Raw genomic sequence first — 16,543 nt, 5'->3', positions numbered from 1 at the left:
TGCTCAAATGTTTGAAAATAAACTAGCGGAATATACCTAAGATGGTGAGTGGACTTAGTCTAATAACCAACCCCTGACCTAAAATAAGCAGGTGATTCCTGGACTAATTACATGCATGTGATACCCAAATATTTTTGGTAATTCTGTGGAGAAAAAAGGAAAAGGGACCTGTCATTTCTAAGATGGAAAAATGATGATTGTCTCAATTGGAGTCAACAATAGGAGAATGCCTGCATTAAAAATATTAAGACTTTTTTGTGAATGACAAGGGTTTTTGTGGATGGGATCTTTTATTGGACTAACTGTATAGTTGGGAGCTGGTCTGATAAAAAATATCACCCACAAAAATCCCTGCATCTAACACTTTTCCTGGACCATCACCCCACCCCAACACTAGCACAAGTCTTTATTTTTAAACTTTGCATTAGGGAAATGACTGTTTTCAAAGTCTGGCCCTTAGACATGCCAAATCCCACTTGACTTAATACTGGTTTGTCTCCAGTATTTGGTCCCCCCGTGTTCAATGGTTTCCTAATTACTCTTAAAACTAACTAGTCTGTGCACCACAGTTTTCTGAGTAATAGATGACCTCCCCTCTGAGCTGCGGGCTTTCTGAGAAGACCCTGTACAGCACAACAGTTGCTTTGGCTGGCCCTACTTGTATGTACCCCTGATTTTATAGATGTCATAGACTTTAGGGGCTGGGAGGGACCTCGCGAGATTGTCGAGTCCAGCTGCCCTGCCAGAGGCAGGGATCAAATGGTCCCAGTAAGATAAACATCCAGATGCCTTTTGAATGAGTTCAGAGTAGGTGCTTGCACCACTTCTGGGGGAGTTTGTTCCAGACCCTGGGCACTCGGACTGTGAAGAAGTTTTTCCTTACGTTCAATCTAAGTCGATTTTCCAGGAGTTTATGGCCATTGGACCTTGCTATCCCTTGGGGAGCCCTGGTGAACAGCCGTTCTCCCAGGTCCTGGTGCACCCCACTTATATCCTTGTAGGTTGCCACCAAGTCCCCCGTGAGCCTTCGCTTCTCTAGGCTGAAGAGTCCCAAGTCCCTCAGCCTCTCTTGGTGAGGCTTGCCCTCTTGGCTTTTGATCGTAGGGGTGGCTCTCCTCTGGACTCCCTGGAGCTTATCCACATCCCTCCTGAAGTGGGGGGCCCAAAACTAGACGCAGTGCTCCAGCTGCGTCCTCCCCCACTGATGCCGATGGCCAGCAGGGAACAACACCAAGCGGCAAAAAAACACTGTGGGAAAGCAAAGATCTGCCACCGAGTCCCCAGCCAGCTCCCGTGTCCCTTCCTTCCCTGGAGCAAGCAACTGCCCCAAGTCCACGCCTGAGAGTCCGGCGCGCACCGCTCGGGCTCAGGACCCGGGGGGGTCGAGGCCCGCGGGTGCGTGGCGCGATGAGGGGCCAGGCAAGCGGCCCAGGTCCACCCCGACGCCGCCTGGCAGCCTCGGCCCTGCGCGAGGGAGGGAGGGAGCGGGGGAGGTTTCGAGGCGGGCGGCGGGAGGGAGGGGCAGGGGCCGGTCGGGGAGTTCAGGCGGGTCGGGGGAGCACCGGCGGCTCCGGGTGCTGGAGGCTGCGGAGCGGAGCGCGGCGGACGCAGGGTTGGGCCCTCGCGCGGCCGGGGCTGCAGGCAGGAGGCTCCCGCGCCCCCAGCGCCCACCATGGGAGGCCAGTGAAGGAGCGGAGTAGAGCGGAGCGGAGCCGCTGCGAGCCCCGCAGGCGCCGCCTGCCCCCCCGGCTGCCAACATGAAAGGTAAGGGCGGGCCGGGCCGGGCCGGGCCGGGCCGGGGCTGCTCTCCCTCCCGGGCCAGCACGTCCTGCGGAGCCGGGAGGGAACGAGCCGCGCAGGGGAGTGGAGCCCCCTCATTTCTGCACGCGTGTCCCGACGCTTTCTTTCCCTTCTCTTTTGCCCCGTTCCCTCCCTCCTTCCCCTGTCGTTTTAACCCCCCAGCGTTTTGTGATGGTCTTGCTGCTGCCCCTGCACATCTGGCAGCGATTAGGTGCCAGCGGAGGCTCACACGGGCTTGTGAAACGTGTTTGGCACCGAAAGCCGCGGGCTGGAAAAAATTTTTTTCGCCTCTGCGAAAGCCGAAACTTTCTCTTTGCCCCTCTCTGCTCCCCCGGGAAAGCGGCGCCCGGGGAGCGGGGCCACAGCCCTGGGAAGACCCCGGCACGTGACGGCAAGTTTCGGAAGCACTTGGGAGTTTGCAGGCTTGGACTTCAGCTTCTCTAGAGGGGCCACCATAAAGGAAAGGGGGGGGGGGGCGGGGAGGGGAAGGGGATAGCCCTGGTTTGGGGAGCTAGTTTGCAAGGTGCAGCAAGGAAAGTTGAAGTTGGATATTAGGAAACGTCTCTCACGAGGAGGGCAGTAAAGCACTGGAACAGGTTGCCCAGCAAGGTTTTGGACTCTCCATCCTTGGAGGTTTTTAAGACCGGACGTGGGATGATCTAGTTGGGGCTGGTGCTGCGTTGAGCAGGGGTTTGGACTTAGATGCCCTCCTGAGGTCCCTGCCAACCCTCGTTTTCTGTGCTTCTAGATGCCAACAGGCCAGTAAACATCATGCTCCTTACACTTAGTTTCCAGAGCGCAGGATAGTCAGTGATGTGATTATTTATTCCCTTGCCAGAGGAGCTGCCTGCAGGGAGGGGAGAGTGAGATATATTTATTGATGAACTTTGTCAGGCCGTGAACACGACTTTAAAGAACTTCTGGCATTGTGCTGCCCTCCCTGTCTGGGGCCTGTAACACTGATGATATATCCATCATTTTTATTTCTAGGGCCAGAAGTTTTGTTGCTTGGTACCTGGTCATAACTAGCCTCCATGGAACAACAGGGACAGAGTAGAATGATGAGAAGCTATTACATTTGAAACCAGTGGTGCCTACTTAAGCTCTTGAATTCTTGTGTTTCTCCTTGGGTTGGCATTGGTGGCATGTGTTTATTTTCTGCCTGTGCCTGGTTGGGGAGAGCGGGGAATTAAAGCAATATTAGCATAGGATTTTTGAGCAGGCGGTTGGACTAGATGACCTCCTGAGGTCCTGTCCAACCCTCATTTTCTATGATTCTAGGATTTCCTATCTTGATGAATGTTACACTGAACACAATGATGATCCCACTGAAACCCACAGGAGTTTGGCCATTGATTTAAATGGATACCAGTTTTGGTCTGATATGGTCTGTGGGTCTTTACCCTGAATCCGCTGCTTTTTCTCTACTAAGTGGAGAAACGGCACTGTAGAAGAAGATGCAACTTCTCCTATAAGACATTGCTGTTGATTCCAGCAATGCTTCACACCTTTTTACACTCCCTAACCACTCTGGTTCTCTAAGAAGTGATTCCCTTCCCCCCCCCACCCCCCCCATCATAGAAACCATAATAGATCTTGTAAAATAAAATCTTTACATTACAGTGTTAATACAAAACATCCTTCAGCCAAGGCATCAAATCAACTGGTACTGCAAGAGATAGGGAAGTCATAAATACTGCCAAAGTAAATTTTGTCCCTCTATTTTTCACATTGCTCTTTAATGTACATATTTGGATTTCCACATTCTCTGTTTAAACCTGGTGCTCGTAATAATTCTAAAACTTCAGAACTTGATGGGAACATGCATACACCTCATGAATAACATGTTGACCCTTTCAATGCAGCTGCCTCTCTACCTTTATCTACATTCTCTGGAGAATGGAACAGTATCAAAATAATTACAGCATCAGATATTTGTAAGGAATACATTATATTTTCCATTGCTGGAGTTCTTAATGTTTTAAATCAGTCAAATAAATTGGACCGTATGTTTAATTTACTGATAGTTTCAGTTCCAGCAAGCTAAACTGTGCTCATAAACCTTGATACTTTTTAAACAGTTCAAATTATTTATAAAGGGATTTGACTGTTTTAGGGTTCAGCTGTATCTTTACCTAATAATACTTCTCAGTTTTAAAAGTTTTAGGTATTTTATGAGTTATGAAGTGGTATTTGTTACCTAGGAGACAGATGAAAACAACTTTCTCACTCAGACAACAACGACAACAACACGTTCAGAACCATTGGGCCGGGGGGTTGTTAAAACTGACAATGGAAATGCATATTTCAGAACTTCTGTTTACACCTCTGTAATAGTCTCTGCAATATCATGATTGTTCTTGTGTCAAGTATTTGTGCTATTTGAATGCTTGCTTTTATTTTGATGAGTACCATGTTAAAGCACTCAGAAGCAAGGCAAACACCAAAGTTAAGGTTGTATATGCAATTACTGTTGCTTGGGAAGCCAAACTTTTTTTGTAGTATGCTGTTAAGATGTAGTTTAGCAGGCACTGTTCATACAGCTTGCTTTTGTGAGCCCTGGGATATTATGTGTCTATGAAAGATTGTGGGAGGGGAAATGCCTGATCTATCATCTGAGAAATAGCATGTAACCAGAATGCCCTCTCCTATGCAAACTGACCTCTCATCTTAAGCTCTGCACACTCACGTAAAACTAGATTCATACCAATATAATTCCACTTAGGTCACTAGGTAGGCCAGAGTCATCCCTGGTGTTCTTGCCTCTTCAGAGCCCTGGTTCATCATAGTCCATTGACTTGTCTCAGGAAACTTTGGCACACAAATTTTTTAATGGGCCAAGCCAATATTTGCCTTATGCAGCACATGACTGGATAGTTAATAAGTTATGCCTCCCACTCTATAATAATTACAATAATTGCTGTTATGCTTCTACTCAGGGCCATGGGACATCCAGGAGAGAAAAAAACATCTTTTTTTTTTATTTAAAAGGAAAGAAAACAATGTGCACTCATACTTGCCAGACATGGAGTAAAAAGGCAGCCACTATTCCTTTACAGCATTGGACAATCTTTCTTTAAAATACAGCCTCCACTCTTGCCACATAAAGACTATTTTCCTGCCAAATTTCAGTTATTCTCTCCCAGCTATTTTTGGTCCTTGAACTGTTTTTAAAGACTAAAGAAGGCAACAAGAGTTTTGTTTTGTTGGAGAAAAGTGCATCTCTTCTTATATTCAGAAAAAGCTCAACTGTCTTTCTACCAACCAGTCTTTCCTGGAGAGAGATCAAGTTTCCAGAATTTATTTCAGTACAACATGTAAATGATTTGGGAATTTTTATTAGCAACTGAAAGTAAATTTGGAATAATTCAGTAACTTTAATTTAGCCTTCCCCTTAAGACAGTATTAGTGTGTCTACACTGACATAAACAGACAAGACATGTTTACACTGCTTCTGTTGTGGTCTTAAGAGTGATGCCATAGCCCTACCTACCTGCTCTTGTTCTACCAAACCTGTGCCAAATCTAGAAACAAGATATTGGATCTAGCCTGAATGTGCTGCTTGCTGCTGCTGTCCAGCATGCCAGATATGGGAGCCTGAGAGTAGCAGCAGGGGTGCTCCTTGATGGCTTCACTGCCACATTTCTGGGTGGGGGCATCTGGAATGGAATTGGGTAGGTGCGGTGTGTTTCTCAGTCACCATAGAAGCAACTTAGGTGTACCCTGGCTGACCTATACTATGCATATTCCAGGACTTTACCAATAGAAAGGCATGAGCGGTACACCAAACTAAATACAACACAGAACAAAAACTAAGCTGTGCCAGTATATGGTCATTGTGAATGAATTGGCAGAGTATAAAGGTTATTTTTAAGTTTCTTACACATAGGGGGAAAGGGGAATCTTACATTCATGAGTTGGAAGGATATTTTTTTTTGGCAGTGTAGAGAAAGGCAGAGTGCCATGAGATGGAAAAAGAGGGAAAAATATAGCTGTTTGGACATAATGCAGTTAGGAAAATCACTGTATATATATGGTACAAAATTAGCATGGGAACTAAAAGTTACATTTTAAAAAATTGTATATGGTATATCTCTATATTCTATTTTCCATAGGCTTGCAGAACTGTGGCTAGTGTCCCTGTTTCTGTGTATGTTGAGAGAGTTAGGAATTAATATTTAGGCCCCTCAGGCTTTTATTTTCTTTTTATTCTGTTTTGCAGAATCCAGTGCCATTTCTATAGATTGTCAGTGATACAAAAGAGTCAAATTTAGCAGGACTCAACTCCCCAGCTCTGCTGGTGGCTGTTGCAATGGAGTGGAGGCGGTAGTTGTTGTGGCAGAGTGGAGCACGCCTTCCCCCCTGCTGCCTGCCTGCTGTGGGCTCAGGTGTGGGGGGCCAGCTCCCTTTGGCTGTGCACACTCCCAGAGGGGTAGGGGAGACCTGTGCCCCCCAGATCTGTGTGCGGGGTGGGGGTGGGCACAGGCTGTGGGCTCCCACCCTGCTGCCCTCCCCCAAGGCCTTTGCAGCCTGGCAGGTGTGACCGGGCACTGCAGGGTAGAGCAAGGCCATGCAGGAAAGCTGCTTGCTGCTGTGAGCTTCGCATTGCCCTGGCGATGCATCCCCTGCCTGCGCAGTAGCAGCAAGAGGCATAACCCCTCACTGTTGCCTCTGATGCTGCCGCGCACGCAGGGGACACATTGCCAGGGCAATGCGGAGCTATTAGCGGCAAACAGCTTTCCTGTGCAGCCCCACTCTGCCCTGCAGCGCTGGGTTGCACCCGCTGGACTGCAGAGGCCCCAGGGGAGGACAGCAGGGTGGGGAGACTGACCTCACAGCAGGGAGCCCACACCTACCCTGCCTCTGCCCCATGCACAGGTCTGCGGGGCACGGTTCTCCCCTGCCCCCCAGGAGAGCACTCAGTGGTGGGGAACCAACCCCCAGAGCCCCCTGGATGAGCCACCCACAGTCCTGTCCTGCTCCCCACTGGGGCCCTGGGGCTGTTCATTGCAGCCTCAAGCTCCAAGACCCACGCACCGCCTGACTGGGCAGCATCCCCAGTGACTCCCTCCCTCCATTCCCATCCCCCTCCACTTACCTGCAGGAGCTGCTCTCCAGACTGCCTGGCGGCCATGTGCATGTGTGAGTGTGCACATGCACATGGCAGCCACTGATCGCTCTCCTCCTGCCCCCTCCCAGCCCTTTGCAGGCTGGAACTCTGCCAGTCTGAAGAATGCTCATTGCAAAACAGCAAAATCCATGGCAAAGGGGAAAAATCCATGGTTTTCTCCATTTTTCCATGGGAACTGGAAAACCCAGATTCCTGGTTATGATTCCTAAATTATTTTTTTCTTCCTGATTGTAGCAAAGGTGTGCTCATAGGTCTAAACAGCACTGTTTGCTTGAAATGTAAGATAAAGAGGGAAACATAATTGTGTGTAGAGACAGAGCTGTTACTGAAGGTGTTTTCTTGCATAGTAAAACAAAGAGTAAAAATAGAATAATTATAATTGAAGAGCACTGAAATATGGGCTAAACAAAGATTTCTTAACCCCCCCCCCAAATATTAGTACTCCATCATCTTGGAAGTTGCTTAAGATTTCTACTTTCATAAAACAGATGTGACCCTGTGGTCAAGCAAAAGTAAAAAAAAATAAAATTAAAGTTTCTGTTAGGCATTAGATTAATAGATTCATAGACATTTGGGCTGGAAGTGACCTTGGAAGATCATCGAATCCAGCCCCCTGCCCCAAAGGCAGGAAGTCCGCAGGAATCATAGGATCCCAGCAAGATAAACATCCAAATGTCTCTTGAAGGCGTTCAAAGTAGGTGCTTGAACCACCTCCGGTGGCAGTCTATTCCAAACCTTGGGGGCTCTGACAGTAAAGAAGTTCTTCCTTATGTCCAGCCTGAAATGGTCATGGAGGAGTTTGTGACCGTTCGACCTTGTCATTCCTTGGGCACTCTGATGAACAGATGTTCCCCCAGATCCTGGTGAGCACCCCTGATAAAACTTATAGGTAGCCACCAGATCACCCCTCAGCCTGTGCTTTTCCAGGCTGCAGAGTCCCATGGCTCTCAGCCTGTCATCATAAGGTCTGTTTTCCTGATCTTTGATCATGTGCGTGGCTCTCCTCTGCACTCTCTCAAACTTCTCCACATCTTTTTTGAACTGTGGAGCCCAAAACTGGATGCAGTACTCCAGCTGCCGCCTCACCAAGGCTGAGTACAATGGGAGAAAGATGTTCTGGGATTTGCTTGAGAAGCATCTGTGGATGCAAGCCAGTGTTTTGCTTGCTTTACTAGCTGGAGCATCACATTGAAGGCTCATGTTCATCTTGTGGTCAGTCATGATCCCCAAGTCCCTTTCGTCCGTAGTGCTAGCCAGCGTAGCACTGCCGAGCCTATAAGCTTGCTGTAGGTTTCTCCTCCCAAGGTGGAGAACCTTGCATTTTTCAATGTTAAACACCATCTGGTTCTTGTCTGCCCATTTCCTGAGCCTGTCAAGGTCTGCCTGGGTCACCCTCCTGTCCTCAGGTGCGGATGCTTTACCCCAGAGTTTGTTGTCGTTGGCGAACTTGGCCAGTCCACTTCTGACACCAATGTCCACATCATTAATGAAGATGTTAAATAGTATAGGACCTAGGACAGAACCTTGAGGGACCCCGCTGGTCACAGCATACCATGATGATTGACTTCTGTCAACCACCACCGTCTGGGTACTACCGTGGAGCCAATTCCCCAGCCAACGGATCGTGGTGAGGCCGAGGCCGTAGTTCACCAGTTTTGCCAAGAGGAGATTGTGGGATACCAGATCGAAGGCTTTTTTAAAGTCAAGATATATGACATCAATCTTTTCTCCCTTGTCCAGGTGATAGGTCACCTGGTCATAAAAGGAAATAAGATTGGTCAAGCGAGACCTACCCGCAACAAACCCGTGCTGGCTATTCCTCAGGATGTTGCCGTCAGCAAGTCTGTTAAGAATGGCCTGTTTGATAAACTTTTCCAAGACCTTCCCCGGGATAGAGGTCAGGCTGATGGACCTGTAGTTTGCCAGATCCACTTTCCTCCCTTTCTTGAAGATAGGCACTACATTGGCCTTCTTCCAATCTTTGGGCACTTCACCAGAGCACCAGGAGTTCTCAAAGATCCGTGCCAGGGGCTGAGCTATGATGCTCGCCAGCTTCTTGAGTACCCTGGGGTGTAAACGGGCAGGGCCTGCTGACTTGAAGGTATCCAGTCTCTCAAGGTGTTCCTTCACAAGGTCAGCATTGATGAGGGGTAAGGAATCTCCCTCACCCGGGCCTCCCTGTCCTGTAAAGGGCAGGGGTGTCCCATGAGACTGGTGAAAGACCAACGCAAAGTACCTATTTAGCAAGTTGGCTTTTTCCTGGGTGTCAGTTGTCAGTTGTCCCATCTGGTTTAGCAGGGGTCCAATGTTGCCCTTGCTTTTTCTCCGGCTCCCCACATATCTAAAACAGGACTTTTTATTGTCCTTGATATTTGTAGCTAGTTGGAGTTCCATTGCAGCCTTGGCTTTCCTGGTTTGCTCCCTGCAGGTCTGGACCAGTGCAGAGTATTCTTCCTTGGAGGTGGATCCAGTCCTCCATCCTTTGTAGGTCTTTCTTTTTAGATGCAGGAGGTCCTCTAATTCCCTGGAGAGCCAAGAGGGCTGCTGTGCCCTTTTGCTGCCTTTCATCTGAGATGGGATAGACTTTGCTTGCGCATCCAGGATTGCTCCCTTGAGGAGCAAGCACTTGTCCTGAACTCCCCTCCCTTTTGGGTTGTGGCCCTTTAGGGCCTCACTGACAAGCTTCCTTAGGTTGTTGAAGTCAGCTTTCCTGAAGTTCAGGACTTCTGTATTGCTGACTGACTTGCCAAGTTTACGGCAGATGGTGAAGGTGATCAGCTCATGGTCACTGTCACCCAGCTTCCCTTCAATTGTTAGCTCGCTGATTAGGTCATCCCCTGTTGCCAGTACCAGGTTGAGCAGTACTTTACCTCTCATTGGCCTGTAGACTTCCTGTGTCAGATAGAGCTCATCCACGCAGGAGAGAAAGCTTTGCGACTGCTCAGATTTGGCCGAGCTCTGTTTCCACAAGATGTCTGGGTAGTTGAAGTGTCCCATGACAACCATGCACCAGGAGTGTGTGGCCTCAGCCAACTCCCTGGCGAACTCCTGATCAAGCTCTTGATTCTGGGTAGGGGGTCTGTAGCAGACTCCCACCATTGTGTCCCCTGTGCTGTGTTCCCCATGGATTTTAACCCAGAGTGTCTCCAATTGTCCACCATGGGCGCCAGTGTTGGCTTGCAGGGACGCGTAGCTTTCCTTGACGTAGGCCCCCTCCCCTTTTGTCCACTCAATCTCTCCGTCTATACCTGTGGCCCAGTCATGGGTGGAGTCCCACCATGTCTCCATTATCCCTATGACATCATAATTATTTGTGTTTAGCAGGAGGACAAGTTCCTCCTGTTTGTTTCCCAAGCTCCTGGCATTTGTGTACAGGCATGCAAGTGTCCCTTTGGGGGCCCCTGCCTTGCCTACAGCTCGTTCCAGGGCTGCGACAGGGGTGGGCTCCCTTAAGTGCCTTGGCTTGCTAGCTTTGTAACGGTTGCTCAGCAGGCCAGCAGTGGCAGTAGTCCCCCCATCCCCTGGTGGGCTAGAGCCCGGTGGAGCAGGTCAGCCAGTCTGGCTGAGAAGAATCTAGAACTGAATGGGATCATCTTCATGTGTTAAATGTTGTTACAGAAGTGCAGGCTCAGCATAACATAAATCCTCTTTGGGATTAACCTGTCCCCTTCTAAAACTGCAGTCTAGTTTGGTACCTAACTTGGAAGTGAAGACTGAGATGTGACTGGGAAATTAAGTGAATGAATTATAGAAGGCACTGTAACAATATATTCAGAAAAGAAGTATAGCCTGTGCTCTAACTTTGGTAAATAAGACCTATAAAATGCAAGTGGGAAAGTGATCATTTTAAGTTCATGAGGAGGAGCAAAGTCTTCATATCATTATTCTGAATTATGATTAGATTTAAAATTCAGGTATGAGATTCTAATAGTTAGATTCTGTCTGACCTTATGTAATGCAGCCGTTCCTGGTCTCACTGCTGGTGGACATATGTCAGCACTAGGCTCCAAGAGACTGCTTTTGTTTGTTTTTTGTTTTGTCCAAGAGAACAGTCTTCATTATGTGCCTGGCAAGTAAAATTCTGTCTTTCTTAAACCTCCAGGACATGATTATGGACAGATATCGAATTTAAAATACTTGTGGGTTTTTTTTTTTCTCTCCTTTTGTTCTTGAAGTGGATCATCTATTTTATTGGATAGATCAATGGGGGATGAGACTTGAGGTCTAGATGACACAGATAATTGGGAATGTGGTATTGAACTTCATCTGTTTATTCCTAATAATTAGTAGTGTTATAGTAGTGCTAAGAGCTCACTAAAATCCAAGGCCCATTTTAGAAGACCCTAGACAAATGCAGAATAAAAATTGTAAATCCATTTACAATCCAAGGAGTCCATTCCAAATAAAGGGCTGGAGAGAATTAATTACATAATGGTACAAACATGCCATATTAATGACTTTTTTGTTTTTAATTTTGGGGAGAAATTGTGAAATGCTATGGTGAGACAGGAAGGGCAGCTTGGGAAAACAGGTAAAGTAAAGAATTTGTGAAGGGTGGAGTAAGGCAATTGGTGTTAACACAGGAGAGAAACTGTCTAGAGTAAAAGCTGTGGAAAACCAACTGAATACTGATGAAGTCATCAGCATCCAAAGCCTGCAGCTGCTTCTCTCTGCTCCTGCTGGCTCAGTTTAATCTCTAGTCAGCATTTTGAAAGTGGAACAACTTAATAGTGACTAAAATATGTTAAAATCTGATGAGTTTTCAGCAATGTTTAATAAAGATTTTGGTGTTTTTAGTGCTTTTCTTTATGTACAGTTAGTAATATTACAGAAAAACCCACAAATACATGAGTTGGCACCTTTAGCAGTATCCTAAGACAAAGTAGAGAAATTCATTTAAAAATTTTTCCACCGGAGACATACAAGGTTTGTTGTGAGAAACAGTGGTATAGAATTTTGAGGAGAATTTTACATTGGCACTGCATGGACTATCTCTCTTTGGTGAATTAAACAAAAATGCTAGTTCTCAGTTATCAGTGTAGCACTGTTCAAAACTGTTCTTGATAATAATAAAGAATATTTTACAGAACTACATAGGAATAGAACTGTACTATTTCCATGATATCAGTGGGAAAGGCAGGGCCCAAGCCATGAAAACTCCTTGAAAATAAATTTTAGAGAAAAAACACAGTGGGTGTCATTTGTTGCTAGAAGTTAGTAGTTATTCAAATATGAGCTGAAACCTGGCAGCATAATTTTCAAGCCTGATTCCTCATTATTCCTGATCTATATCTTCACTTGGTTTAGAAATTTGGTGCTGAAATATTTGTGTATGTATGTTTTGTTTGGGGGGGGTGGGGGGGTTGGTATTTTAGTCTTTTCATCCATTCCCTGCTTTAAAAGCCTGCAAATAAGATTCAAGTTTTACCCTTGCTTACATGTGCCCAGTGTTGTAGACCAGGGCTGGGCAACCCTTTAGAACATTAGGCCAAGCACTTGTGACCCAGGTGCTGTGGGCTGCTGATTCCCTGCATCTCAAATCCTCTCCCTGCTCTGTACCCCACTCTGCTTACTGAATGCCACTGAAAGCCACAGAGATTGGTGGATTCAGAGCTGAAGGCACAGAGCAGGATATTTGAATGTGGCCCCTTTAAATTACCACTTTAATTTGGCTCCTTTAAATTGGTCATTTCCCCCCCCCCCTTCCCCCCCCCGGCCACATCAGACCTGCCAAGGCTGGATCCAAGATGGCCTGTGGGCCATAGGGTACTGAGCCCTGTTCTAGACATTGTTGGATTCTGTGCATACATAATCAAGGTGAAATTTTGCTCTAAAGTTTGTCGTATCCTCAATGTTATTCATTGGGGAACTAGTGTTTTTCATTAGTTTAATATTTAAATGAGCGAGGTATCTGCTTTTGAAAAGCAGGGGCTCCACATGTATATTAGTAGCTTTCTGCAACACGTTTTCTGTGCCAAGAATGACATCTACAAAACACAGGAGTACGATTATAACAATTCCTCCAAAATAGTATTGGATCCAAAGAACTTTTGGATCTGACACACTTCCAGTGAATAGGGAGGTGTGGGCTGGTTATGGGCCACATGACTAGGACAAATTTGACATCCTTCCTGGCTCCAGCTGAGGGTTTTTTTAACTTGGCTTTGAACTGATTTGCAAGTGGCCCATGATTCATTTTTTTAAGAACACAAAGTAGAAACTGCACAGCTTTGCTCAACAATTTTTGTTTGCTTTGCTTCTAGCAAATTAATCAAAGCAGAGTGTAATTTGTTTAAAATAAAATTAACTGCCTCTATCAGTTGTGCTAATCCCCTGTTGAACTGCCTTTATTATTACTTCCATTCCTGTTAATCATTGCATTGTAACTTGGTTAACTATGGAACCATATTTATTCAAGTTATGATAGTTGTAACAGCTCAATTGCAAGCAGTGTTTGCTGGCAACCTGGTAAGATATGGTTGCCCCAAAAAGCCTCTCAATTTTTTTTTAACCTGAACCTTTTCTTCATATTTACTTCCTAAGGCTAGGGACAGAAGTTGCATGTAAACTGGTTTAAGTCATCAGAAACTGGTTTAAACCTGTAACAGAATAGAAGATCAGTACACATTAACCCATTTCAAAATGGCTGAAAATGGTTGAAGATAAACCTGGTTGAATGTAGTATCAGACTTAACTGCTTTGGGTCAAACTGGTTTATGAAACTTATGTCTCAAACCTTTTTCTGGTTTAAGTTAAATCAGAGTCCCCCAGCATCCCAGCATGCTTTCCAGCCCTGGGCTGGACTGTGCTGTCTGCTCCAGCAGAGAAGGGTTGGGGAGGGGGTAGGGAAGGCAGGGACCCTTGGCTGGTATCTGGGTATAGGCAGGGGGGTTTAAACTCCCCTCCCCCTGGCTAAACCGACCTTCTCCCAAGTACAGAGCTGCCCTGCCCTGCTAAACTTACTGAAAATTACTGCTGGCTGTGACTGTGGACTACAAATTCTAGAGGCATCTGGAAGCAGGAAGAAGAAGTAATAAACAACCCTGCAAAGTCCTGTTGCTGTGAGTCTGGACGACAAATCCCAAAGACCTTGGGAGGCAGCAGGAAGAGGAAGTGAATACACAGCCCATGCTGGCTATGTGCCAGAGAGCCATGCTCTAGTGCCTCCTGGCTTCTGGCCTAAGCCACTGCAGGCATGTGGCTGAATTTTCTGAATCAAAAGTGAAGGTGTGTCTAGTTGCTTCTCAAGTTAATCTCTGCATCTTAGACTAACCTGCAAAGACTGAATCGATTCAGCCTTGGGCTTTTTGACTTTCATTACTTAGCCTAAGTGCACCTGATCTCTTCCTATCAAATTCAGCTGTGAAGCACCCATTACCTTCTGTGTTTTAGAATTGAGCCCTGTCTGAAGATCTGGTATAAAAGATAAAGATGTATCACTGATGATGCCTGTCTTTCAAATTATTCTTTCATTCTTCCTATTTGACATTCTGTATGTGTGTAAAGGTCGACTAGTTACCCCACACTTCGGTAACATTAGCCATCTTACTGATTGGTCTCCCTGTTTTTGTAGATTGGTCTCCCTTTTCTTTCTTCTGGCAGATGTCCAGTTGAAGCTAATAGATGCTTTGCCTGGGCAAAAACTCGGTTTAAATTAGATGTTCATCTTGTTCCTTTTTCTCTAGGTTTGCTGTCATTCTCTTCACTAATAACTGAGAGCTCTGTAAGTCACAGCACTTACAACAGGTAGCCAGGTGCACTCATTTTAATGCACTGAGCAAGTTAGCATTGCACAGGGTGACCAAACCCTGGAAGTCTTGTTTCTGGGCTCAGTGTAAAATCTTGAAAGGCAGTTTCTTTTATTGGTGATTTCATTGTCATGATCAGGAATCTGGATGGAGTTTCCATAGGACACTTTTCTTCAAAGACTGACCTGCCTTTTACAGTGCATTTTTATGTTTTTAAAGGATCAGGTCAAACTCAGACAGAAAAACCGCTGCCAGGCTATCAGTTGTGTGAATGAGGTAACATTCTTTTGCTGTTCTAGTGATTCCACTAGAACAGCAAAAGAACTCCAGCCTCACAAGGAATAGTCTCAGTTATGGCTGCTGTCTCCTACCCTAGTCAAAGGTCAACTCCTGTTCAAGCCAGATAGTGGGATGTTGTGGCTGTTTTAATGTCACATTACTTTCTTTCTTAACATAAAGGGAATTATGCTCTTTATATTTGCCACTTAAGGAAAATTTGTATTAAGTTAATATATATATAATTAGATACTGTCAAAGTACTCTTAATATAGCTGGTATCTAACTTACACATAAGTAAGAAGTTTCAAAATTAAGGCTTTTGTGTTCTCAAATGCTGCTCTGTAAAAGCAGCATGGCTCCACTGAAATGGTAGGACTGCACAGCTATAAGTAAACTGAATATCAGTAATGCTAAACACAGATGCTCAAAAACCATGACTCAGGACCCTAAAATTTCTGATATTTGCTTTCAAATAATGGCATTAAAATAATACATTGCTTTTTTATGCTTTTTGAACTTTTATGGTACCCTGGCATAGCATTTTCATTCTTTTCACTGCAATCAAGAGGGCTAGAAATTGTTTTAATGGGAGGGGTGGGGAAGAAACTTCCTATTTATTCATATGACTCCAGGAACTGTAAATTTAAGAAAAGCACCAATTTTCATATGATTCAAGATGCCCCAAAGATGTATCACAGCTTGCTTCTCAAATTTTAGTTCAACATCCTCTCCAATATAATTACAGTATGTTGCTAAATATATCATTATAGTTATTTTGTTATTTTTTTAAATGAAAGATTGCTATTCAGTGTGCAAATAGGGTCATAGATTTGAGTAAAACTCTTAGTAGTAGTTCTGAGTAAGGGATTGCTCAATGTGGGAAAATAAATAATCCTGCTCCTAAAAAAGACATTATCTGCTGCTAGAGCACAAGCACATGGTAAAACTTTCTTTTAAAAATAATTAATCTATATTCTTTAATTTAAAAAAAGCAAAGACTTGTTGACAATTTTTTTTCTTACACACTACATTTTTCCTTCAAATATAAGCATGCATTGTAGTTGAGACAGGTAGTGATTAATTATGAAGACTTTTTAATTCTAGGGAAAGAAAACCGTAATCTTCAGTAAACTACATTGTGCACTGTTGTAAAATTTTTTTAAAAAGTGGCCCAGGAAACTCAAAATAAATCTTTGGCAATACTACTGGGCATAAGCAATTAAATTACTTTTTCAGTCCATGTAGTATTTTAGGGAAAGAAGTAAAGCTTTCAGCAAACAAATGTAGCTAATTAACTATTTGTAATTTGTAAACTTCCTAGATACTTCAGCATTTTTATTGCACTCCACTAATATTCAGTGACTTGTGACTGTGAAAATGGCACCTTGCTAACCATATCTATTCCTTGTGTATATTTAGGCTCAAATCTGTTTACATTAATGACAAATAATGTTTTTCATATTAGTACTGCAAAGCCAAGACTGAAAAAAAGTGGGAGGGGAGGGAGGGCAGAGAGAGATTTTATTTCATGTGCATCTTTGCCAAATTTCATTTGAAAATTGGCAAAGATGCATACCTGTTTGCA

General features: G+C 45.0%; 1 protein-coding gene across 1 annotated transcript in view; it reads left to right on the top strand.

Annotated features, from left to right (window-relative positions):
• The first annotated feature begins 1,530 nt into the window (after positions 1–1,530).
• The window catches only part of COLEC12 (collectin subfamily member 12), a 190,772-nt gene continuing 175,759 nt past the window's right edge, over positions 1,531–16,543 (top strand). Inside the window, exon 1 of the mRNA XM_019490516.2 lies at positions 1,531–1,764. Coding sequence (XP_019346061.1) covers positions 1,758–1,764 — 7 coding nt within the window. The 5' untranslated portion in view covers positions 1,531–1,757. The remainder of the gene's footprint in view (positions 1,765–16,543) is intronic.

The sequence above is a fragment of the Alligator mississippiensis genome, chromosome 3 (assembly GCF_030867095.1).
Source record: "Alligator mississippiensis isolate rAllMis1 chromosome 3, rAllMis1, whole genome shotgun sequence".
Classification (NCBI taxonomy): domain Eukaryota; kingdom Metazoa; phylum Chordata; order Crocodylia; family Alligatoridae; genus Alligator; species Alligator mississippiensis.
Note: the sequence above shows the minus strand (reverse complement) of the source record. Positions and strands in the feature narration are given on the sequence as shown.